At 33.0% G+C, this 26,404-nt stretch overlaps 3 protein-coding genes across 5 annotated transcripts; 2 read left to right on the top strand and 1 right to left on the bottom strand.

The window, feature by feature from the left end:
• Window positions 1-3,534: 3,534 nt before the first annotated feature.
• On the top strand, window positions 3,535-4,129 carry LOC148211574 (uncharacterized). Its single transcript, XM_088124221.1, has one exon. It carries the CDS (start codon window positions 3,598-3,600, stop codon window positions 3,874-3,876), a length of 279 nt encoding a protein of 92 aa, XP_087980347.1. The 5' UTR covers window positions 3,535-3,597; the 3' UTR covers window positions 3,877-4,129.
• Window positions 4,130-4,947: 818 nt separating this feature from the next.
• Window positions 4,948-7,095, top strand: LOC111014932 (uncharacterized protein At2g39795, mitochondrial). Its single transcript, XM_022289803.2, has 3 exons — window positions 4,948-5,279; window positions 6,314-6,657; window positions 6,749-7,095. The coding sequence occupies exons 1-3, from the start codon at window positions 5,010-5,012 to the stop codon at window positions 6,906-6,908; spliced, it is 774 nt and encodes a 257-aa protein (XP_022145495.1). The 5' UTR covers window positions 4,948-5,009; the 3' UTR covers window positions 6,909-7,095.
• Window positions 7,096-9,808: 2,713 nt separating this feature from the next.
• On the bottom strand, window positions 9,809-15,590 carry LOC111015124 (delta-1-pyrroline-5-carboxylate synthase). 3 transcript variants are annotated; one of them, XM_022290050.2, is made up of 20 exons: window positions 15,172-15,590; window positions 14,027-14,098; window positions 13,840-13,943; window positions 13,419-13,521; window positions 13,141-13,302; window positions 12,780-13,057; window positions 12,543-12,693; window positions 12,265-12,429; window positions 12,103-12,180; window positions 11,881-11,970; window positions 11,709-11,795; window positions 11,529-11,615; window positions 11,323-11,419; window positions 11,135-11,238; window positions 10,959-11,034; window positions 10,727-10,877; window positions 10,581-10,649; window positions 10,401-10,467; window positions 10,248-10,318; window positions 9,809-10,151 (listed from the first exon to the last, which is right to left on the bottom strand). In XM_022290050.2, exons 1-20 carry the CDS (start codon window positions 15,220-15,222, stop codon window positions 10,052-10,054), a joined length of 2,163 nt encoding a protein of 720 aa, XP_022145742.1. In that variant the 5' UTR covers window positions 15,223-15,590; the 3' UTR covers window positions 9,809-10,051. The 3 variants fall into 3 exon arrangements, with proteins under 3 accessions (XP_022145742.1, XP_022145741.1, XP_087980104.1); XM_022290049.2 differs by lacking the exon at window positions 15,172-15,590 and adding an exon at window positions 14,513-14,861; XM_088123978.1 differs by lacking the exons at window positions 9,809-10,151; window positions 10,248-10,318; window positions 10,401-10,467; window positions 15,172-15,590 and adding an exon at window positions 14,513-14,864 and having other exon boundaries at window positions 10,633-10,877.
• Window positions 15,591-26,404: the final 10,814 nt, after the last annotated feature.

Raw genomic sequence — 26,404 nt, forward strand, 5'->3', positions numbered from 1 at the left:
CAAATGATAAGCATGGATGAATATTCTGTGAAATAGTGATGGGGAAATCTAACATGTGGGTTGGACACACGTATGGACCAAAAAAAAGGGTAGGTAATGGGACAAGAGGGGAAAAGGAAGGCTTAGGAAGAAAGGAAAGGTGTGGAGGGGAGGGTACCCCACAAAGAAAGGGACACCTCTGCTTTTATGTAGTGTACGGAAGGGGACCATCTTATGTAGGAATGCAGAAGCAACATAATTCAAAGGATCACAATCACAATGTGTGTGTGTGAGTGTGAGTGTGTGATTTTACAGGTTTGGAGTGAACTTTAAGGCACAGACCAAAAGTACCTCATTTAATAGTAAAAGGCAACATACCCCTACACTGTTTTATATCACCAATTTTGGGACAGTTTCCTGTACCAATACCTTTTACCTCTTGCTTTCTTCTTTTACCATCCTTAGCTTGATCACTGTGAACTACCCCAAATGATGCACAATATTCTACCCCTTCTAAGATGGGGGAGGTCAGAGGTGAGGTCAAATATATCACCATTTTCTCAGCTCATTTACAGCCTCAAAACTTACCCTGATTTCTTTGCTTCCTACTTATGACTATGAGGGCCTTGAAACGATAGTTCTCTCTCCATTAATTCTTTTCACACCTAACCTAACACAACAAATAGTTCAATTATGAAACTCCCAAACATATAGACATTCTATTCTTAATTTCCTCACCGGTCCAAACTCATTGTTGTTATGAGCTGAGATAAAGCTTTCACCATTTTCCCCTCAGCAACAAAACAACTGAACAGTCTCATCAACCTCAACCAACCAAACCCAATACTTTAAACTCACCAAACAAATCCCATTTTCCCCTCCTCTTTGTTTTCTATAACAGACAAAAAGTCTTCTTTCTTTTACCGAGCATGTGCGCATCTCACTCCAAAAGTTTCAAACCCATTAAATAATTTAATTTTGTTATTTTCTCAATAGACAATCGAAAATAAACCGTATTTTTTAATTATTTGTCATACGATATTAGGTTTCATTAGCTACTGTTGAATATTTCAAATAATGTGATGTGGTATGGAAAGACGTATTGTATATTTATTTTACGTGAAGAATTACTATTCTTTACGGTTTATTATTAATTAACTATTATATTTGTTACTTATGAGATAATAATTTTACTGATATTTTATCAAAAAAAGCAATGAATTTATTGATTATAAACATTTGTCAATTGAATCTTAATCTGGGTAAATGACACTAGTCAATAATTATTTACTAATATAACATCTTTTTTTTCTTTTTATTTGGGTGGATTTGTGAAACTTCTATCAGAATAACCTCTTTAAATTGGGCCCAATTATACCGGCCGAGATTTGAAAAACTGGGCCGGACTAAGACCATTACGCTTCTTTCTCGACCCAAAATGAACCTTTGAGCTCAATAGAGTGACATGGCTTCTTCAGAGAGAGAGGAGAGAAGAAGAGAAGTAGAATAAAGAATAATAATTTTTTTCGAATGAAGCTGAAATTAAGAATTATAGAAACTATAATTTCATAAGTTAAATTTAATTAATACGCGAGGACATTAAAGATCTTTGATATTAAACTCATCGAAATGTCAAAACGAGTATAATTTAACGATAATTGATATATATCTCAAACCAAGAGATTTTGAGTTTAATCATCTATCTCCACATGTTGTACTAAAAAGAAAAAAAAAATATTAAACTCATCCAAAGGTGTGAAGTTTGGACCTCTAAACCAGTATAATAAAAAGACCAAAAGTTATTGGCAATCGGACCACCCTTGAAATTAATAAAATTAATCATCATAATAGTCAAACATTAAGTAAGGTAGATCTCTATCCTATAAGTTAGTTAAAGAAAAGAATTATGCAACCAATTAGTCCATAGTTTGATGATTTTTCATATTCATTTTCCTAATGTTGTAACAATTGTCAATCTTAGTTTTAAAATGCACGTCTAGAATCAACTAAATTCAACCAATTACATAGAAGAGCAAGTCTTTAATTATTTTAGAATGATCAGATTTAATCACCTGAATTATTAATAACTTATTATTTATTTATCCTTCCAGTTCCATCATCAAATTTGACCCTTCTCCCTCTAATTGAAACCGTGGCGCAGGCAGATTGTTTTCTCTCCGCATTGATCATTTAAAATTCAATATTTGCAGCCGTTTGATTATCGCATGATGTCGACAATGACTTCATCTGCGAGCCCACGGCTTAGGACCACTTGGGTTATTAGATTTATAATAATTTAAAATTACAAATTCAACTTAATCGTATCTCAAATTTCTTTACAAAACAATAGATTAAATACACAAAAACTCGAGTTTCCGTGGCAACCTTCTCTTCTATTTATTTAGGGCAATTTAACTGTTAACATCATATGGTGGTGACATGGAGATTGAGATCAGACTATTTATAGTTTGGTTAGTCCTAATAAATCGTACTTCTCATATATAAGTTGTTACTATAACTGAGTATGTAGGGATGGCAACGGGACGGAGAATCCTCCCCGTCCTGATTGGAATCTTCGATTTGACCCCGTCTCCAGTCAAATCGGAGAATCCTGCATATTTTTTTGCATCCTTATCAGTATGTGATATGTATTCTATTTATGTTATAACAGAGTCGATATTTTCAATTTAATTGATTGAGTTGGCTTATTGTAATAGGGGTGTGATTTGAGTAAAAATAAGAAAATTTGGTGAATTTTGGAGTGGGTAAAAAATAGTTTGCAAGATTTAATCAAATCATAGGGACCCAATTGAAATGCTCTCAGATCATAAAGAAGTCGTATTTGGATAATTTTAAATATCAATTTTCTCGTATTATAATTGGAAATTTTTTATAAGGAGAACAGAGAAAAGGCGAAAAATGGAAAAGATAGCTTTAAGACGATAAATTAGGGCATGAAACTCATGTTAATCATTTTAAGCACCAACAATGAACAATAATTAAATAATTTGTTTGGCGGTGAGATGCTTCATTCATACACCATTAATTTAATCACAAACCTCACTTTAAAGCTACACCAGGCCAAGCAAACCACCCATAGAAACCATAAACCACATGTTTTTATTAAAAATCCATTGTTTCACTCCCTTTGAATTCACCAAAAACAATTAGCCTGCACACGTTAATTTATTAACATATTTCCCTATAAATTCATACAGAACAAACAAAAAGTTATACATTTTTTTTAAAAATATTTTTATGTATTTTTTATTTTAAAAATATTTAATGGGGTCAGCGTCGCTAAGAACCTAATTTTTGTTAATATATACAAGAAAATGAGAAAATGATGTTTAATTTCAGAGGTCAAATTTAAAATAGAGATAGAGATTAAAATAGGAGTGGATAAGAGATTGTAGTTTAGATAGAGCTTTCAATAATTACTTTTACCTATGGGCTGGTTTCGCGTTCAAGTCTTACGTGGCTTGGCGTAGACAGCTGGGCTCCAACTTATTACGCCACGTCATCATATCCCATCCCATTTTAAACCAATCCCCTGGCCACTTCTCTCCTCAATTTTCAAATTTCAAATCTCTCTGAGCCTCTCTCTCTCTCTCAGAAATGGAAGGTCTTATTCCCTTTGTTTACAAAGCGATTGTGCAGTACAAGACTGAAAAACAGGTGCCGGCGCTCCGGTCATGGCTCGGCGATTCGCCGTCGGCTTCCTATATCAGACTTCCGAGCGGTGATTCCGGCCGGTTTCAATTGCAATCGGACGGCTCTTATTCCGCCTCGTCGCCTTCTTCGAAACCAGCCTCTTCCACGGCCGCCCAGATTCTCGTTTCTACCGGCGTTCAGTCGCCGCTCCGCCATCTGACGCCTCGTCGAGTTGCCGCCTGATCAGACCATACGGCGGTGGGTTTTATGGATTACGCAAAAAAAAAAAAGTGTTCAATTTGTTTAATTTGTAATTTCCCTCTTATATTTGTGTTCTGCACAAAAAAGGAAGAAAAGGGTCCGAGTGTTTGGAAAGCCGAAAGGCGCCTACGCTTTGGTCACTTTAGTGATGGAAATTGGAGATTGGGAGATCTCTGTGTAAGCTGTGAATATTGATCAATGTAATTTGTTGAAGATAAAGTTTTGTTTTTCCTTAGCTTGTTGTGGATGGCTGTGTTTGCTTTTTGTGAATGGTTTTGGGTGGGATGGGACTTGAAACTGGAAGGAGGCATTTGGATTTTGGAGTAGTTGGCTGTCAAATCCAAACGAAACCCATTAAAAAAATAAGAGAGTTTCGTAGGCAAAGGGGAGAGTTGGTGATAATCAATGGAGTATTATAATGAACAAAAGCTATGACTTTTAAGCGATGCATCTTAATTAAATACGGAAAGAAAAGAAAAACTAAAGCTACGTGACAGAGATTTAGAAGCCTTATGTGGCATATCCTAAATTAAAAATGATAAATTATAAAAAAATACTTTTAAAAAATATTTCTATCTTATCGAAATTCTTTCACAAAACGTAAATATCGATCTTAAAAAGGAGATTATAACGAAATTAGATAGACAATACTCAATAGAGAAATAAATTATATTGAAAATAGAGGAATACGACTTCTTTTAAGAAAAGGAAAGGAATTGGGACCTGGATGGTTCTAGATTTCACATCAATTTTCTGTTTAAAATATTAATCGATATTTGCTGATTGGGGTTAGTATTGGAAAATAGTATTTTTTTAAAAAACAAATAGCAAAGTTCAGGTTTTTATTTTTTTTTATTTTTTATTTTATTTTAACTGGCAAAAAACCTTATGCGACAAGGACAGCCTTGTAAATGGGCCGCGTGATTGTGGGTCGAGAGGGGTTATAATGGGCCATCTATGTGGACCATTTCGTGGGTTCGGCCCATCAGGGAGGGAACACGAACAAGGCATTTCTGAAGGAGACGGAGTATTTATATACGAAGGTAAAAACCTCTCTATTTTGTAAAACCCTACAGCCTCGGCCAACTCGTCTCCCTCGCGAAGCGAATAGAAAAATGGCTTTGTATTCGATTCTCCGCAGGGCGTCGTCGCCGGCCCTGCACCTCGCTCTCCGGTCTGCTGCAACCCCCAGAAGCTTCCACTCCGCCATCTCCGCCGCTATCACCGTCGGGAAGCGTGATTTCAGTCAAGAACTTAACCCGGCTTCCTTTCTGAAAATTCTACGATCTTATTCGACCGCGCCTGCGAAAAGTAGCGCCGACGCTAGTCTTGTTCGCGTTCTTGAGTCTGAGATTAAATGCGCCGAGGAAGATGATCAGAATGGCGTAAGTTCTTAATCAGCTGCTTATGAACCGATGTTAATTTTTTATCTGTTATTTTCCTTTGTGCGTGAGATATGATATATTTGTATTCTTTTCTAAATCGAAGCAGTATTAGGGCTTTAAAACATGCGATACGTAAAACGAATTTCTAAATTTAAGAAATTCTTTCTTCCTTGAGCTGATTTGTGAAGTTCGAAAAAGTTCATTAGTTTTTTAGTTTCTGAATTCTATTGCCAGAGAAATCTTAGTTCATATTCTTGTTAAGGATCCCGCAGAGAAGGGACCTTTATATAAACAGAGGAAACTTTGTAATAAATATGGACTACTCCTCTCATTGTAAATTGGTTCTGAGATGTAACCTTATGAATCTTAATAATTGTTTGTATTTTAAAAGAGCCAGTCCTGACACTCATGGATATCGAAAGCAAAAAAGAATCTCTTAGTGGGCTGTAATGGCTGCTTCAATCTATTTCATCAAACCTTCTGTAATTTACAGCGGGTCCTAGTTCCTCGGCAGGACACCTTTTGCTTTCTTGATATGTAGGAATCGCACATATAAATTCGGAACCGTTGTATTTTGTACGTCATTCATATCTGAGATGAATTATTAGCAAGCAAGGTCCATGATGCTAATGGCCTTTACTTTAATGTTGCTTCGATTTGTTTTTATTTTTCTGTTTTATGAGAAATGCGTTCTTTACTTAAAATTATTAGTTTTTCTTTGGTTTACGGGCTTTTAAGATCCTTTGCCTGTCATTTCTCGTTAAAAGTTTTCCAACCAAAAATGGTCCTGGAGAATGCGCTTGTACCCGTAAAACCCTGAAATTCAAACTCACTTTAAATTCCAGGCCATCCTTGATCTATATGATCTGTTAGTCTAGTTTTTGGTTTAAGATCCGATGAATATTGCCACTTAATGAGTTATGGGAATCAAATGGGCTACATGATGAAGAGAACATTTTTACAGGCCAGGTGCTCTTTGAAGATTTTCATAGCAGATATTTGTGTCCTCACTCGGGTATTGTCATGTATTGCAGGTAGACGAAATCCCAGAAGGTTTTCCTTTTGAAATCCAAGACAATCCTGGAGAAAGAACCATATCGCTCACTAGAAAGTATGAGGATGAAATCATCAAAATTGAAGTAGATATCCCTAATGTTTCAGCTGAAGAAGAAGAGGATAACGACGAAGCTGGTGAGAATGATGAACAGGCACGTGAAGAATCCAGCATTCCCCTCGTCGTGAGCATTTCCAAGGATAGCGGAGTATGTCTTGAATTTGGTGTTACCGCATTCCCGGATGAAATATCTATAGATCATTTGTCAATCAAGCAACCTGATGGTTCTGAAGATCAGCTTGCATACGAAGGGCCCGAGTTCCAGTTAGTATACTCGGCCTTTGTTCTTTGTTCTTTTTAATCTTTGGAGCAAATTTGTTCACTAAATAACACTTTCCTTCTTATTCCTTTGCAGTGATTTGGACGAGAACTTGCAGAAAGCTTTCCACAAGTACCTTGAGATTCGTGGGATTAAACCTATCACAACAAATTTCTTGCATGAGTACATGATCAACAAAGACAGCCGAGAGTACTCGATGTGGCTGAAGAACTTGAAGAATTTTATTGAGAAGTAAATCTAACCAGCCCCCACTCTTTTAGAGGATGTTTATGAACTCTTTTATTACAGCATTATTTAGGCTTTGTATTATGATATTGTGAGCTAGGGAAGGTTTGCCTTCGATTTTGAGAACCATATAAAAAGTAAACCATCCTCTTAAAAGGATGGTTCATTTATCTAAGGATTTCCATATGCTTGAGATACTTTGAGTTTTTCGATCGATTGTATCAAGGTGTATTCGGAAGTGATTTTGGCAATTTCTCTTTTCATTGATCATGTTTGATGAATTAAAAGATTAATTTTAGAAAAGTTTAAATGTATTTTAGGGAGTGATTTTTGGTATGTTCATAATCACTCTAGTTATGCTTGTCAAATCAAAAAATTGATTTTTAAGGTATTACTTGATGGTGATTTTAGAAAATTAATTATACTTAAATTTTTTTTCTTTTAAAAAATCACTTATCTCATCCTCCTTCCCAAATACCCTGATCTAATCAAGACGTATAAAATTTATTATCTCAACGTTGATTGTTTTCTATTTTTTTTTTCTCGGCAATTATTTTCTAAAAAAGTAGAGGGTATAGAGAAAGATGTAAATTGTTCGCATGTTTAGGCCAGTGGCAATAATTTATTTTTTGGTTTTTTGGTCTTTCCTGGTTTTTACACCTTTTCTTGATTTGACAATTGTTATTAATTAATCTTAAGTTTTACTTTTAATTTATACATTATTATTATTTTGTAATAATGGTTAATAATTAATTAAAGGGTAAAATAATTTTGGTCCCTAACTTTAAACATAGATTTCGTTAAAATTTCGTTAGCGACACTATCGATGATGTGGCGATGAGTTAATAATTTTAATTATATAATATTTTTAATATTATATTACTTTTAGTTAGGAATTTTTATTTTTATTTTTGTCTTTTTCCTCCATCTTCCTTCCTCCTTTCCCAGCACTCCGTTATTCCACTTCAATTCCAACGTCAGGTCACAGAGAAGCCAAGAAACACCCCGCACCCATCGACAACAGGCTTAGAACAAGCCCGACAAACGTGGACAAAAAAATCGCGAGTAAGCAAAATGTTGACGGAGATGAAGAAGAGAAGAGGATAGGCTTGGCGCCTTGACGGAGAGGTGGGGTTGAGGGTAACTCAAGGCGGGAGTGACTGATTGTTCGGCGATTAAGAGGCAATAGTTGCGATGGAGAATGGGAACACTGGAGACAGATTGGAGGATAAAGCTCTCCAATGTGAAGATGGAAGAGAGAAGCAAGTGGGGAGGGGGGAACCAGTGAAGGGAAAGGAGGGAGGAAAGAGAGAAAAAAAAAAAAAGGAAAAATGAAATAAAATGTCACATAAGTTAAAAATTATATATAAAACTAATAAATACTGATACATCATACAAATTGCCAACTTAGCAATGTCATATCACTTTTTCGTTAATATCACTTTTCCATTAGTCAACTAACGGTCAACCTTATTCAGAGACTATTTAGAACTATTTTCAAAAGATTGAGACGTCAGTTTTTAAAACTTAGGGACCAAATAGAAACTTATCTCTAAATTCAATTTAGCTCAACCTCTTCCGTCGAGAGGTCATGAATTTAAATATCTTCACTTCACTTGCTGCACTAAAAAAATTAATTAAAATAATAGCATCGAATTAATATATAAACTAAATGTGACAAAAGGGTCAAAGCGAACTTAGCTCACGGTAGAAAAGTTGTGAGTTTGAATTCCGTCCCGAACATGAAAAAACTAAATGTGACAAGAGGAGAGAGGAAGAAACATTGATGTTGAGTAGTATTGGGATTGTACTTCTCAATACACATTGGGAACAACCATCATAATTTCTTAATTATAATTTAAGTTTTATTTTAAATTAATTATTAATTATTAATTATCAAATTAAAGTTCATTTTAAGAACAAAGTATATTAAAAATAGGTAAAAGATGATTTAAAAGATTTTTGTTTTTTTTCAAAATGTAAGACAGAAGAAAAATTAATACGAAATTTTCTGCAGTGCAAACATGTTAGGGAAACACAAACCAACCCTTGGAGGGGTAAAAAAGTACCTTGGACATGGAAGAAGATGAAGAACAATTTCTAATCTCTTATGTAAGGAATTGCACCAAAACCGACTCGGTTTTATCGATTTAATCGGCTTGATCGGTTTTTACTTGCACTCGTAGTAGTAGATTATGTTGGGTTCCAAAGGGTTTGCATTAAAACTATGAGAATGAAGAAGACTGAATGAGTGCTTGTGGAAGATGAAGTGTTCTTTCTCTCTGTGGAAAATGGAAAACTCAATTTTCTGCAACTTTCAAGACACCACCCTCAAGTTGGAAAAGAGAAAACCATTAAAAAAAAAGTATATTAATTAAATATGGTTTCAAAACATCATCCTCGTTGGAGCGGAAATGAAAAAACCATCTAAAAATAATTCTAATTAAAAATGGGTAAAAGAGTAAATCAAAAGTTTATCTTCTCCCTAAATATAGATATACCAAACTTGGAGAAAAGTGGGGTCGAAGATTTCAAAAATTGAGATTTTGAATGGATTGTGTTGTTCCTATTTATATACATTGGTAGAAAACTAAAAATAACATCATATATTTATATATATTTCTTTTTTCTAACAAACATATTTGAAATTTAAATAAAAATTTATAAATAATTTTTTAGAACAACAGGTGCTAGTACGTTGACTAATTGAATTATATTCAAATTAATTTATAAATATATTTACATATCGCAAAATCATCTTTTTAAAAATAGAGGTAATAGAGAGGTTAAATTTTATTTTTCAAATACGTGATAATTTCATTTATTCAAAAAGTTGGAAATATTTAAAAATTTATCATCCGATCGGTCAATTGATGTGGGGTGGACATGAGCATAATACAAATAGCGATGGAAAAGAATCTTAAATCATTCATTCATATCTAATTTCTCCTCAACGGTCCCATTTTTATTCTATTGTTTATGAGTATATAAACATCAATAAGCATCTCTAAAAATGCATATCGAAATCTTACTCTAGATTGCATAAAGACTCAATTAAATTATTAAAGAAACATTACGACATTCACCAACCAAAAAATTCTTGTAAACTACCAAAAAATAAAAGACAACATGACTGGTAAAAGAAGTGAAGCTTCATGGGCACTGTGTCACTGTCATGGCCACCCCAAGATCCTTATGGGTGTAGGCCACTCCTTTATCACCATTCACTACTTGCCCACTCCCCCTTAAGATCCTGCATTTACACAAAAACATCAACACCAAATCAATCCTACATTTGGCATTTGCCTAATCATATTCTTTTAAAATTATATTCAGAATGTCGTATTACCATCTCGTAGTCAAAAGTCCTTCTACCCCCACTGGGCCTCGAGCATGAATCCTACCGGTGCTTATTCCCACCTGTTTTGTCATAAACAGTTGAATCATCAATCAACTCAAAAACTTATTCGGATGAATTAATATTGGTTAGGGAATAGCTTACCTCTGCACCAAGTCCGAATCGAGCTCCGTCGCAGAAACGTGTACTAGCATTGTGGATAACTGCAGCACTGTTGCATACAAGATTGAGAGAATTAGAGATGGTTCACATAAAAATCAGGCTCTTGGACCAAAAAGTTGAGTTACATTACAAGTGTTTGTTTTAGCAAAGCTATCATTGTACCTATCAACTTGATTCAAGAAAATTTCAGCAACTTCCTGATCTTCAGCGACGACACAGTCGGTATGTGCGCTGCCGAAAGAGTGGTCGGTCAATTTGAGTTCATTAGTTCCATACTAACATATAGGAAATTTTGTTTTCTGGCTCACCTTCCATGTTCATGTATATGATCAATGGCAGAAAAGACATCATCCACAATTTCAACAGTGCAAGCCAGTGAATTGTACTCATGGTGGAAAGAACTTGCCTCTTTGATCTTAAGTATTGCGCTAGCTCGTTTTCCCCCATATAGAGTCACACCTACATTACAAACCAATTTTTTCCTTAGTGACAGCAGTTTTCACTTTTCAGTTTGATGAAGAAGAAATGGTACATCTATACCTTCCTTTCGCAGTTCCGTAACGAGTTCGATAAGCATTCCGTTACTTGCCAAATCCTTGTGCACCAGGAGCGTTTCCTGAAAAGGCATAAAAGGGACTGCAAATTATAACCAAAAAGATAAGAACATTTTGCAGACTGTAAATAGTTCTGCTATCAACACCAAGAAGTGGACAAACCATTGCGTTGCAGGCTGCTGGATAATCTGCCTTCGCATCAGATACTATCCGCTTCGCCATCTCTATATCCGCTGATTTGTCGACATAAACGTGACAGATCCCATCTGTGTTGTTGGAAAATAAAGAACTTTCAGTAGTATAAGATCTGGTTTTAAGACTATGGCATATTGCTGCATGTTATTTCTCACCTGAATGACCAAGAACAGGAATCTTTGTGGACTCTTTAATCTGAGACACAAGTTTGTTACTTCCTCTTGGAATCACAAGGTCTATAACATCATCAAGCTGTGGCATCAAGTTGTTATAAGAAAATAACCCAGAAATATTCATATTCAGTATTCACTCAGAGCTTATAAGCAACACTAAGTATAAACAAATTCTCTCCTCCCTTCACCTTGAGCAGATCAGGAATCTCTTCCCTTGATGTTATGAGTCCAATAAGTTTTTCACCGACGGTATCGGGGATGGCTGAAGTGATGACCTAAGGAAAGAAGGAATCGATAACTTAACCAAAAGAAACATGGAAACAGGAACAATCAATCAATCTAGAATAAGCTGGCAAAGGAAAATGAACCTTATGCAGAGCTGCATTTGATCGCCTGGCTTCTTTCCCCCCTTTAAGGAGTAAACCGTTTCCGCTTCGTATCGCCAGTGCAGCTATCTGTAAAAGCAGTAGAAAACTAATCACAATGTGCTCCAATTCTAGCACTTATAACAAGTAGGAAGCATTGGATGTTCATCCTCACCTGAACTAGAGCATCTGGCCGAGACTCGAACACGATGAGGAGGACGCCCAAAGAGCACGAGGTGTTTTCTAAAATAAGGTCATCAGCAAGCTGAATGAAGTGGTAGATAAATCATTAAAACTGCTCAACGAAGCGATGGCATAGTAGAGGGAGCATCAATGAACTCAAATATAACAGAGAACAGAGAAAGAAAAAAAACTAAATTTGAAACAGTATTCCTACTTCTTTTCTTTTTAAAATGCGACCTATTGGCTCTTCCATGTCTGCAAGTTTACGAATAGAGCTTGCAAGAGTCCCAATCTGTAAAACAAAAATTGTTTCTGCTAAATTTTCTATAGAAAAAGAGAAGCATGACTTATCATTTATCAAAGGATCTTAAAGTACCCTTCCAGGCTTTAGAGCCAGACGAGATATCAGAGACTTCTCATATCCAACCTCCTCCGCGGCTTTAATATCAGCAAGGTTCTCAGCAATAATCATATCTTCATTATCTTCAAGGGCATCAGCCACATCCAGCAATATCTTCCTCCTATCTTCAGATTTCAGAGCCTGCATACCAATACAAACGTTTAAAATCATGAGGAATTCAAACTCATACAACAAATATGAGAAATTAATGAATCCAGGAGTTGTAATAACAGAAACTTGTTCCATTTCACTACCTGAAGCTGCCTCGAACTTTCCCGGGCCGAAACTGCCATATCTCTTGCAGAAATTTCTTTAACCACAGTCCACAAATGGGCATCTTTGTGAAAGAGAGTTCCTTTCATCTCACCTTGAAGTACTTTTATTATGTTATCAGTGGCAAAACCACTGCACCAGATTGGGAATTAGAGATGGAGTTACAATAGATGTATCAAAGACTTCAAAATGGTCAAGTGACAAGATGGATCATATACCTTGTAATGACAACAGGAATTCCAGCAGAAGCAGCATAAACAGCAGCATTTACTTTAGCAGTCATACCACCTCTGCCCAACCTGGACTTGTCACCAAATGTTATTTCCCCTAAATGTTTCTCTTTAATAAAAGTCCGGATTAGCTTCGAATTCGGGTCACATGGAGGGCCACTATACAGGCCTTCAACATCACTGAGTAACACCAGAAGATCAGCTTTGAGTTCTAAAGCTAATAGACCTGCCAAACTGTCATTATCCCAGAAAATACCAGAAGAATCCTGATAAAAAGTTGCTCTTGATCAGAATCTTACAGACATTTGAAAAGATGGGTAGGAAAAATATGCATAAAAAATGACAATACCTCATATGGTGTTTTCCTAGTACTAACTGCATCATTTTCATTAAAAATGGGGATGACCCTAAGATCTAACAATGAGTTAACTGTCTCAGAAAGCTGCTGTCTAAAGCCAGAGTCACAAAAAACTGAATCTGTCACTAGAAGTTGGGAAGAGGTCACATCAAGCTGCAAATTGCATAAGAAATCATTAGATTAGCAACAACAATTGGAGCCAAAATTGTTTGGTATTCAAAAGAAATTTGCATTCCTATGAGTAGTTTAGATCATAATTTGTATTCTACCTGGCTAAACATGGTATCATAAAGAGCCATGAGGCTACTCTGCCCAACAGCTGCACAAGCCTTCCCATCAAAATCACCTTGTGGATTCTGAAGATCAGCGAAGCTGTGGAGAAACAAAAACATACATATATATCAGAAACTAAACCTTTTTTTATAACCTGGAATTGATGCTGTGTGGCTTCTAGTTGAATCCCTATAACTAGGGGTGTCGGCCACCCAACACTGTAACCGAAGTTGCTAGAGTCTGTCCTCGAATAGGAGGAAAGGCCCCTGCTACACTCCCCACACTGTGGATGGGTATCCCCATTCGGCCACAAGCCCACTATGCCACCATCCGCCCTCCGCCGATGGTATATATAAGAATCTAAACCTGAAACAGAAGGTCTAAAAAAGAAGGCAGAAAAGGGAAGGTATCAAGAACCTGCTATTGGCCAATCTTCTATATCTGAGCCTTTGACGACCAAGACCTACAGCACCTGATGTAACCAGAATAACCTCATATCCTCGAGAGTTCAACTCCTTGAGCTGTCCAGCCATTAATGTTTCACAATCAATTAGCATCAAATTAATGCAACAAAATTTCCCAAATAACCAAACTAATTAATCACCTGCTCACACAGAGCTCCCAGCCTTCCCAATGCCAGCCGTCCATCTCCACGAGTAACCACAGCCGTTCCCACCTTACAAAAATAAAGAAAGAGCCATAAGAAATCAATGTGGTTTTTTTTAGGGATGAGGATGCAACACGAAGAATTATAATAGATGTCTTATTCACGAAACAAGCTCATATGGTCAGGAACTAGTAATAAATTACAATGAAAAAGATAAATATCACACACAAGCAATCAAACCCAAAAGATTAAGCAAAAAGGTTACCATATAACTAATTTTTAATACAGGATCCAAGACAGGACTATTAATATTAATTGAGAAATAGATATCAAAGAAGTTTTTCAAACATAGGATCAGTTATATATATTTAATATTTTTGAGAGACAAAAGTTGCAAATGGTAAAAATGAATTAGAAAACAGATAAAAGAACATGATTTCTGGATCATTAAACATAAAGATTTGGACGCATAAAAAAGAGTACCTTAACGATCAAACGCTTGACATTTTTGACAAAAACTCTGGTTGGATGAACGGATGAATCCATTGATAATGTATTTAAGAAGGAAAAAAGAGGGAGTTTGAAGTGGGTCGACTCGGGACATGCGAGGCGACCCAAATGAGAGGAAAAAGAAGACGAACGAAAAAACAATGAGAATGAAGTATTTGATGTTATATATAAAACCAAACCCAGATTAAAACTGGAGAAATAAATCTCAAAAAATTAAAACTTGAAAATTTCCGATCAAAACGGGGAGGCCCTCTTGTTTCAGGAGAACTTCAAGGACGTTCTTTTCGCTGCATCTGAGATTCTGAGTGGAGTGTGTTCCTCTCCCATTAATATAAGTACGTAAAAACACTAAAAATTAACACCTAAATAGAAAATTAAATGTCAAGCTGACCAAGGTTATCTTCGGCCCCACATATTTAGCCAAAAATAAATAGAGATGATTAAGTTTTATTTTTATTTACCCGTAAGTAAAATATTAAAATGGCGTGAAAGTTTAACAATATAATCTAAAATAGATATACCGTTTCTAAAAACAAGTAGAAAATAAACCCCCTACAAAATCTTGCTTAAAAGTAACCCCATTAATTCTTACGACCGTCTCTAACTAAAATGAGAATCAATTAGAAGGAAACCTTGACGACGAGACGTCTTGCATTCCTGGTAAAAACTCGAGAAGGATCCATGGTGATGGTGTGATAGTGGATAAGAGATTGATGAGTGTTGTGTGGTAAATTATAACAGTAGAGGTAGTGGGTCAGTGATTCAGTTGGCGGTATTTAAAGGACAATTTTTGCAGAGGGAAGAAGAACAAAAGAAGAAGGTTGGGAACGTGGCGGAAGAGGATTGGTGGAATATGGAACATGAACAAGAACACGGTGGCCGCTGGTTCCTGCGGCTGTGTTTTGAAGCGTACGTGGAAATTAATATTGTCGCTTGATCTGGTCGGCGGCCGCCACGTGGGCCTTCACCTGCGCTGTCCGATTAGCGATTGCGCAGTAGCCACTGCCACTGCGTCGTCGTCTTCCTCTCCAAACCATGTGGGATTCTTACGTTACAACTTACACCTTCATCTTCCGTCTAAATCACTAATTTTACTTGCTCGTCTTACGTTACATGCTAAAATTATATATATATATATATATATATATATAATCTTTTTCCTTTTTTTCTTTTCTTCTCTTTTAGGAAATATGCTAAAATGCTGATGTAATTAGCCAATTTGAACTTTTGGATTATAAATATGTTGATGACGAAATCTAGTAAGCTTTCTTTTGGAAAGTGAGACGTGCACGACGATTACTAACTTAGAAGACCGAACTCAATATTGGTGTATTGCTTGCAAATTAGCTTAAGCCACTATTTGTTTGGATGAGATTTAAGGGTTGGTGCAAGAAATTGCATATCTTGAAAAAAATTTTGGTTTTTCTTTTTATTGAGGAGGAATTTTGGAGAATGTGTTCCAATAGATTAGGATCATGTGTTGATGTAGATTTAATTTCATTCCTCCATATAATCTTGATTCTTGATCAACTCTATTACTTTTTTTAATTATTAATTAATATGAATTCGTTATTATTAAATGGTAGAAGAATAAAATTAATACTAGTGATGGTTGGTCTAATAAAAATTTATTTTAATTGATGTGATTTTATTTTATTTATCTATCATTTGTTAATATTAAATAAATTGTTAAAATAAAAATATTTACTATAAATAAATTAGTAATAAAATGGATGAAAACTTAGTATTATTTTAATAAAAAAATATTAGTACAATAATGTATTTGTAATTAACTAGAATTTCTAAGGAAGGGTAATAGTAGTAATTGAATCCTATTTCACAAAGTTTCTGATTCTGATTCCAAAAAATTTCTAAATTTGTTCATGGGTTCACGATTGCATAAAAAATTAATGATCTATAAAAAAATTAATAAAATATTACTAATATCAACATAATATTAATAATTTTGTTAAAAGAATGAAATGCTTATTAAATCAAATATTTGTTATGATTTTTTAAATATTTATTGACATAGAGATTTTATTTATATTTTTATAAAATTGAGATTTTGACATTTCTATCGACATTAACATTCAAAATTTTAATAAGAACAGTCGTAGTAATATTGATATTATTCACTTGTCAGTTTGGATTATTTAAGAGAACATTGTAGCAATGTAAAAAATAATTTAAAAATAAAAAATAACAGTGTAGCTATATATATATATATATATATATATATATATATATTTTAGTAGAGGTATATGTCAATTACCGTGAACTATGCTTGCTTTGATGTATAACTGTATTACTTAAGGATTAGGTATGAAATCGACTCAATTGAGAGAGTAGTATGTCGATATTGAAAAGGAAATTTAAAGATGGAAGTCATTTTCCATTAATTTTGACTTGGAAGACAATTTTGCTTTCAAAATAGCATGTGCTTGAGGTTAGAGAGAGAAATTATTTTGTGGTGTGTGCTATGAGATAGCAAATTTGTGACCTATTATTATGAGCGAGAGATTAGTTAATTGTATTATATCTTCTCCACGTGTATATCAAAATATGGACCTTTAATCTCCACGTGTGTGACAAAATATAAAGATAAAATTTCCATTTCACATAAAGTATATATTTTTCAAATAACCAATTGGACTGTGATACAGAACACCTTTTCCCATGCAATGCAACTAAACTAAAAGAAAATTTGAAGTCACAACATTATCAACATATCTATTATTTTTTTTTATGAGAATATATTGCTTCTAATCGAATCCATAATTAAATTCCACCATCAACCTCGACCTAAATAGGTAATAAATTAAAGTTGATTGTCTTAAAAACAATGTATAGAATAACATTTAGTCTCATGTTATTGCCTTTTCTGTTAGTTACTTTTTTTTTTGTTTGTTTCTCTCTCTGTCCAATCTCAAAATCAGAAGGGATCCAATTCTAATGGGAATTCTCAAAGAACAAACAATCAAGGGTGTGGTAATTCCAATAATGGTAAATTTCGCAAAAATTGAAATGAAAACAACAAACCTGTAGTGACAAATTTGTGGGAAGTTTGGTCATGCAGTTGACAGATGACGTTATCTTAAATTTGAATGCTCATTTCAAGTGGTTGGTTAATTAGTAGATGTCTTATCATGGTAATACTACTCAGTTGAGCTCCTAAGAATAATATATATGACCGCCATCATGTTATCAAATGATCTTAACACTAATATTAACTTGCATCGGGACTTTGAGGCCAAAGTCCACGAATCATGTTACGCAAATGAGGTTAATAATCTTACTATCAATTTGGAATATTCTAGTGTACCAGGATTAAAGTTGGCAATAAAATAAGCTTGAAACTCTTACAGTAACTCTTCTTTTTCATGTGCCTATCTCAATAATGCTTTTAAGCCCTAAGTTTTTTGTTCTGTTAGCTTCTTTCTTGGCATATTGAGGTCTCCTCTTATACCAAGTTGTGGCCTTTTTATATCTCATTCTAGGTATACCCTAATCTCCACCCCATGGTTGTTGGCTCAGTTGTCTATGCTTTTGGTGGTGAGAAATTTTCTTTGGAGGGTCCTTTATATAAAAACACTCTTGGCTGAACTCTTCAATATGTTATTCTTATACGTCCGAAGTTGTTCTCCCTCCATTGTCCAATGACAGGTTGTTAAAAGCATATTGCGTTATTTACATGGTACTCTTGATCGTGATTTGATTTTTTTTTAAACTACTAATTTTTTGGTTCAAGGCTTTGCTAATTTGACTAGGCATCTAATCCAGATGATCGCAAATTCACTTTGATTTCTATGTATTTTTTGGTGACGACTTAATCAACTGGTCGTCTAAGAAATAATTTGTCATATCGAGGTCCTTGTCATATGATCTAGTAGTATTCACGCAGCCTTTCTTCATCCATTCCTAGACCACCTACTAGTCGGTGTGATAATCTTAGTACAATGTGTCTAAGTGCTAATCAGGTTCTCCATTGCCAAACAAAATATATAAAGATTGACATTTGTTTTATTCGGAACTTAATTTTACAAAAGAAATTATTTGTTTGTGATTTGCTCATATTACTGTTCAAATTGTTGATATCCTTAGGAAATCTCATTGTGAGCCGGAGTTATTCTTTTGTTATTTAAGATTAATTGAAAACAATTAAAATTTTGTCAGTTTGTTACTCTCGATCACCAACTATCGTTGAATGAAAGAGTTTTTGTGATCAATTGTTGAATCTTGTGATAATTGTAAAGGATCAATAAATCAAATAAGATGGCCAAAGGAGGTTAAAAAATATTTAATTAGTTCTAGAAATGGGAGAAAATGACACATAAATGCGAAAGTTGGCCGGAACGTAATCCCAATGGCATCAAATTAAAATAAAATAAAATAGTGAGTCGAAGGGCCACAACTTCAAGCAAAAAGTTGAAACGAAAAAGGTTCAAACAGAATCTAAGATAAAAATTTTAAAATGTTTAATAATCATCACTACAATGTCTAAATTTCAAGATTTGTTAGTTATAGATTTGCAGATTAAATTTCAAATTTTCACATTTCAAAACTATATATACGGAACGGTAGAGTTTTTTTTTTCTGAATGTTCAAAATTTGTGCACAAAAGTAATTTAAACCAGAACCTAATAAAGATTTTGAAATTGATTATTTTTGCAATTCTGAACTTTTGAATATTTATTTTTTCAATTTCCTCTATTTATTTATATTTATAAAAAAAATTTATTCTTTTTTTTTTTTGAAAAGCATCTATTCCTTCATTGAAAATCGCTGAAAGGAGATAATATCTTTGGGGCTATTTTGAAATCTTAATTACATGAATGTCTTTAGATTTCAAAATTTACACTTTTAGATATTTACGGTTAGGATTTTATTTTAATACCGTTTCTACCTTATTTATTGCTTTTTATTTTATTATAATTTTTAAATTTTAAAGATTTGAATCCTTAATTTGTAATTATATTCATTTAATTCTTGTGGGCCCCATTCAAAATTTCAATTTCAATTTTGTTAAATGAATTAAATGTTGTCGATTCTCTTTCCTCGTTTGTTGTTCTGTATTCGTTTCCAAGGTGCAAAGACGTCGGCTGCCAGACCTTCATTTTCCATCTTCAAGGCTTTTATGAACAAGGTATTTATTTCTTTTGCACGTTTCCAACGCCGTTCATTCCCGTCGACATCTTTGCAGGTTTCCAACGTCGTTCGTTGTACACCAAATCAACGAGGTATTGATTTCTTCTTCTCCCAGACACGTCCAAACCTTCAATTTCCGTCGCTGAATAAACTTTCTGTCGACGTCTTTGGACGTTTTCGACGTCGTGCAGCGTGTTCCTCGTCTCCTGTCCCCTTCTATTTATACCATGGGTAATTAATAGTCTTCCGTTGAGATTGGTATATATGGGGATATATTTTATGTATGTGTACAGAAAATGGAAGTTCTAAACATCTCACAGTGTTAGTATTCCTAATTATATTTGTATATATAGGTATATATTGTATATGTGAATATATCTTATATGTGTATACATATATCTTATAGTTCTGTAGAAATGGTCCTCCATACCATTTGTAATTATTAGTTTTCCGTTAAGATTGGTATATATGGGGATATATTTTGTTTATGTGTATAGAAAATTGAAGTTCTAAATGTCTCATATTCTTAGTATTCCCGATTATATTCGTATATATAGGTATATATTGTATATGTGAATATATCTTATATGTGTATACATATATCTTATAGTTCTGTAGAAATGGTCCTCCATACCATTTGTAATTATTAGTTTTCCGTTAAGATTGGTATATATGGGGATATATTTTGTTTATGTGTATAGAAAATTGAAGTTCTAAATGTCTCATATTCTTAGTATTCCCGATTATATTCGTATATATAGGTATATATTGTATATGTGAATATATCTTATATGTGTATACATATATCTTATAGTTCTGTAGAAATGGTCCTCCATACCATTTGTAATTATTAGTTTTCCGTTAAGATTGGTATATATGGGGATATATTTTGTTTATGTGTATAGAAAATTGAAGTTCTAAATGTCTCATATTCTTAGTATTCCCGATTATATTCGTATATATAGGTATATATTGTATATGTGTATATATCTTATATGTGTATATATCTTATAGTTGTATACAAGATATAAACGCATATATCCTATAGTAATGTAGAAAGGGTCCTCCAAAACTGAAGTTTTAAACGTCTCATGGATGAAGCGAAAAAAGTTCTTAGATTTCGAATTTGGGAGATTTTTGGACGGGATTTTGAGATATTTTGGGAGGTTATGATTTCAATTTTGGGGAATTTAGGGTTTTGTTTTTAATGTTTTGGTGTTTTAATTTGTTTTGGAAAGTATCATTAACCTAAAATTATGGTGTTTTAAATTATAACCTTCCAATTAATCAATTTTGCATATTAAAATTAATTTGTAAATACAAGAGGCTTTTAAGTAATTTATATGATGGGTAGCCTCTTAGCGTTGATACATGACAAATGTGTAAATTCTAGGATGTAATTAAGATCTTTAAATAGCCCATCAATGTACTAATCCCTAAATCGAGAGAACTAAACTCAGTTACGGCCCAGCCCATTGAAATTGATTAAAAATGTATCAAAGCCCAATTACAGTCCAGCCCATTAAAATTTGCAGTGTATTAAAGCCCAATTAATGATAGCCCATTAAAATTCGCAATATGTATTAAAGCCCAATTATGACAGCCCATTAAAATTAGCAAAATGTGTTAAAGCACAATTTTTCGCTTTTGCCTTTTTCTTTTTAAATTAAAATTGGAAATATTTATCTATTTCGGTGTTTTGTGTTTGTTATCTACTTTTATAAATGTTTTCAAAATTTAAATCAAAATTTAAAACTAAAAGTTTCTATTTTTAAAATTTAATTAAGAATTTTTTTTTTACGTTTGAGGAAAAATATAATAAATAAATTGTAAAATATCAAATATAATTTTTAAAAATAAAAACGGATTAGTTACCAAACCGACTTAAATTTTTTGTTTCTTTCCATGAACATCGTAGAAATTGCAACTGGTTGGGCATTGATAAAATACTATTTATCTTGTTATTCTATTGGTGTAATTTTCTATTTTCTCGATGTAATAGGTGGTTGCCTTTTTACCTATTGTATTGCTCCACGTATTGAGACTATTCTCTATATATTTAGAGTCTTGTACATTTTCATAATATGAGTAGAAATATTTTTATTTTGGTACTGTACGGACTATCATTTTATAGGCATAAACGAAAATGTCAAATTTGAATCTAAAACGCCTAGAATAAATATGTAATAATTTGATCCCTTAAACTATATCCAAATTGCCATTAGAATGTTTTATTTATAAGAACTGTTTTGTGTTAAAGGTTAAAATATATTTATAATTACAGATCCTATACAACACAATAAAGCAATTATCAAGGAAAAAATTCAAACGAAGTTCTCAGCACCGGCACGAACTCAGCCCCCACAGCCACCACCACAGCCGCCGCCGCCGCCGCATTCTCCGCCACCACAGCTGCCGCCGCATTCGCCACTATCGGCGACAGCAGCTGCAGCAATCGTAAAAGCAACCGTGGCGGCCAAAGCGACGCCACCATCATCAGTTAGAACAGTCAAATTACCATTTCCAGCACCCATTCCGCCGCCGGTTGTTCCACCTCCGTATCCTCGCGGCGGTCTGAATTTACGGCCGCCTTTGTCACCGCCACCGGCAATTTGATTTCTCTTCTGCTTCTTGCTGCGACCTCCAAAACAAATACAGCCCACCATAGCCTCTAACTCGGACTCAAATTTGAATCCAAAATATCTATTAACAATTCAATTATATATCATAGCAGATTCAGGCAGAGAGCTCTCCTTTATATATTTATTGAATATTTATTGGGCTGAGAAAGTTAGGTAGCTGTTGAAATTTGATTTCTTCCCATCCCAACTATGCCCACTAGTTTCATGGTGGTTCGGAATGGACGAGTTATAATTAATGGAGAAAACTTTGACGTTGACTCTCAACTTTTCGTTAGTCGACCTTTTTCCGTTGGAATTTCCGGGAATTCAAAGGCAAAACCGGTCTGATCAAGGATTTGGATAAAATAAAAACTACTTTTTCAAAACTTTCCACGAAATTTTCAAATAAAATTCTAATCTCTACTATATTTCCACCACTATTTAGGATAACGTGTTTCTAATGTTTCGAAATCATATTTTATGATCAGATTTAAAAAGTAAACAATAAAGACGTGCTTCCGATTATAAATCTGTTGAATGGGAAAGAAATTGGTCTTATTGAGATTCATTGGGTCATTGAGGAAGGTGTCCAGCTTGCTTCGAAATCAGGTGTGGTGACAATCCAAATAAATTTGTTTATTGATTTTTTTAATAAGGAAAGAAAATTAAAGTTTTTTTTTTGACAAAAAATTAAAGTATTTAAGTAAAAAACCAAAACAATCCAGATATGGAAGGATATGGAAGGATATTTTAGATATAAGTATATTATTCTCATTAAATTCTTTAGTTAATGTTAATTTCATAAATTTTAAAGTAAACCATTAAAGTCTATGGATATTCGTATTAATACCATGATATTTATTTAATGATTTTGAAAAGAAGATTACCTTTTTTACTTCCTCTAAAAAATTTTATGAAATCCAACTTTTACTTCCCTATAAATACCCTACGAGAGGGAAGGTGTCAAAAAGTGGGGAGACTAAAGAAAAGTCAACTCATTTTGATTTTTCTCATTCAAGCTGTAAGTAATGCTCATATTCTTCCAAATATAATTGTTTTATATTCGCGTTTACTCGCATCGGTTTACTTTTCTTTTTGAAGACGAAATATTTTTTTGAATAGTTCTATATTAACAAAGTTTGAATTTTGTTTGACAAAATTCAGATATAAATAAATTTCAAGTATATTTTGGAAAAGTTTTGGTTATTTTTTTTTTAACGGGATTTCTAAATATTTTTACCAAATTTGATTTAGATGTGTTTATACATTTTAGCGCCATGATTAACAATGGATTTGGATTCAAATTTGAGTCAGAATAGCTAGGAGGCTATGGGTTGTGTTTTCTCGAAAGATATCGAGAAGAAGCAGAAGAGCAATAAAATTGCCAATAATGCTGCCGGTGACAAAGCCAAAGCCAAAGCCGGCCGTAAAGCTGTTAGATCCCTGCGAGGATACGACGGCGACGGCGAAACAACTTGCAGCGTTAAGAGGGGTGGAAATGGTAAATTGACAGTTCTAAAAATTAAAAAATAGTAAAAAATATTTAAATTAAAAAATAAATATTTCTATATTTCTATATTTAAAAATACATAAAATCTATATATAAGTGATATTTTGTTGATATGTTTCATATTTTGTCGATTTACCCCTCATGTCGAACCTATAAAATATAGATATGAGAAATTTAGAACCATGATTATTGGAGGACAGCAAAATTTTGATGGGAGGCTAAATATACTGTATATATCATTTGAAATTTGTTTTATTTTATTTTTTACTTTTTTATACGCAAAATCATGTTTTATTTATTTTTTAATTTATGCATTAAATGTTGATAATCTGATTAATATATCATTTTTAATAACAATATTTTTAATGATTTAGGGTCCATTAAGGGATAAGAATCAAAGATAATGAGAATGAAAATAATTTTAAAGAATAAATAATGGGACTTACCTCAAATTTAGGAATCACCGTGAGAATGTTTTTTTTATGTTGTTTACCATAAATTTTCTATAGTCAGAATTAGAATTATATTTATTTGATGTTGTTTAGTAAAATTATCTAGAATCAAAACCAGAATCAGATATATTATAATTAATTACGGGTATACAAATATATGCTAATCTTTTTTAGTTATAATAATAATGAATTTTAATTTCTATTATTACTATATTATTGATAGTAAATTTTCTTATTATAACAATTTATTTAATAATAAATAAATAATTAAAATAAATTACATAAACTAAAATATTATAAATATAATAATCAGTTCTATTTCTAAAATCTATTAATATTATTTAATAATAACAAAGTAAAACTAAAAATTACAAGATTAAATATATATTTATTTCATTAAAAAATCACATAAACTAACAAAAATGCTATAAATTTTTATTATAAGAAAAAAAAATTGAAGAATTTATTATAAGAATAAAAGTATATAACAATCCATGGGTCATTGTTAATAGATGAGAAATAAATGCTAAAAATTTTAAAGTAATTATAATAGAGAAGAAGATTTTTGAAGTTGCAAGAGAGGATTGAGATTATAGGAGAATGAATTAGAAAATTTGAGGTGGGTCTTATTTGATGAAAAATTGGTTCTGATTCATTGGGTGTCCTTCAACAACGTGTTCAATCTCATTCCCATTTTTTATTCCGCGACATCTATAATACTTTTTTTTTCTATTTTATAACCTATATTATTTTCTCTTTTATATTTTTCTCATGATTTTACTCTCCATTTTTAGGGTTTTCTTGTGACGGACTGCTGCGACCTAGATGATGAGTTTACGTTTTCTCCCTAATCTATTTATGAGGTACCAATCTATCTTCTTCTTTCTTTTTTTTTTATTCTAAATAAGCATTTTGTGATTCATATGAGTGAATTTTTTTTACTGTAAAATTTCTTTTAATTTGACATTTTCAATCGATTTTGTTTTCTTCTATAAATTTGTTTTTTAGGGGAGAGAGAAGATATAGAAGCTTTACAATATGAATTTTCATGTAAAGATTTTACAATAATGGATTTATTTTTCTGGGATTTTACTGTTTCGAGAGAGACTTAATTTACGATGGGGATTTTTTTTTTCTGTACGTCTATTCTTAATAGAGAGAAGAAGGAGCTGTTTACAACGATGTAAATTAATTACAAATTTACAGGGTATTATTGTAATCATCTTATGTTTGATTCCGATTCTAAATAGAGTAAACAATATTATAGGAATAATATTTCCATTTTCATGTTTTAAAAAAATATATATATATTTCTATTTTCATTGATCTTCTGATTGATTTTCGTTTCGATTGGTACGCCTAAATTTTTATTCTTACATAATTATCTCAAATATGATTGAATTAATTTTAATTTAAAAAAACTTGTTAGCAGTTATCAAAAGTGTCTTTTTTTTTGCTACAATATGTGTGGTGGGGATCAAATCCATAATCTCTTGATTTGAGATATATGTCAATAATCGACTTCCATCGAAGAGAAGCAAATGAAAGGCTTTCATAAAAATTCTCGTAGAATCGAGAATGAAGTTTTGATTCTGTACATGCCAGATCATGAATTAGTAACTGCATCCAATCTCCAAAAAAATCCCAATTGTTTCGAACTTTCTCTTTTTGGAATGGAATATTTACGGAATCCCCATGAATAGGATCAAACCTTATTCCATGGTATTTACATGAGATTCCTCTTTCTTATTCTTAAGCAAGTCCCCGAGAGGGCTTGGCTTAGTTGATCCATGATTTATGTTTCGTCTTTCGTTTCCTTTTCGTTTGTTTCGAGAAATATATCGATCAATTCCGATTCTTTCTTTTTCTATTGATTCTTTTCCGATCGAGATGTATGGCTCCATGGGCCTAGCTATACTCGCTTTTGGCTCAAAGTGGCATTGTTAATAAATTCAAAGCTATCAACTTGTAATATCCAAAAAAAACTTAGAAGGTATGATTACTAGTGTTAATGTTTTTGTATATTATTTATTGTTTTTCGTTTTCTTCTATTGTATAAATAAAAAAGGATTTCATTGGTATTTTTTTATTCTCTAAAATTTGAAATTGAAAAAATAAATTTTTAATTAAATAT

Source organism: Momordica charantia (genome assembly GCF_013281855.1).
Source record: "Momordica charantia cultivar OHB3-1 chromosome 5 unlocalized genomic scaffold, Mcharantia_2.0 BLBB01000005.1, whole genome shotgun sequence".
Lineage (NCBI taxonomy): Eukaryota > Viridiplantae > Streptophyta > Magnoliopsida > Cucurbitales > Cucurbitaceae > Momordica > Momordica charantia.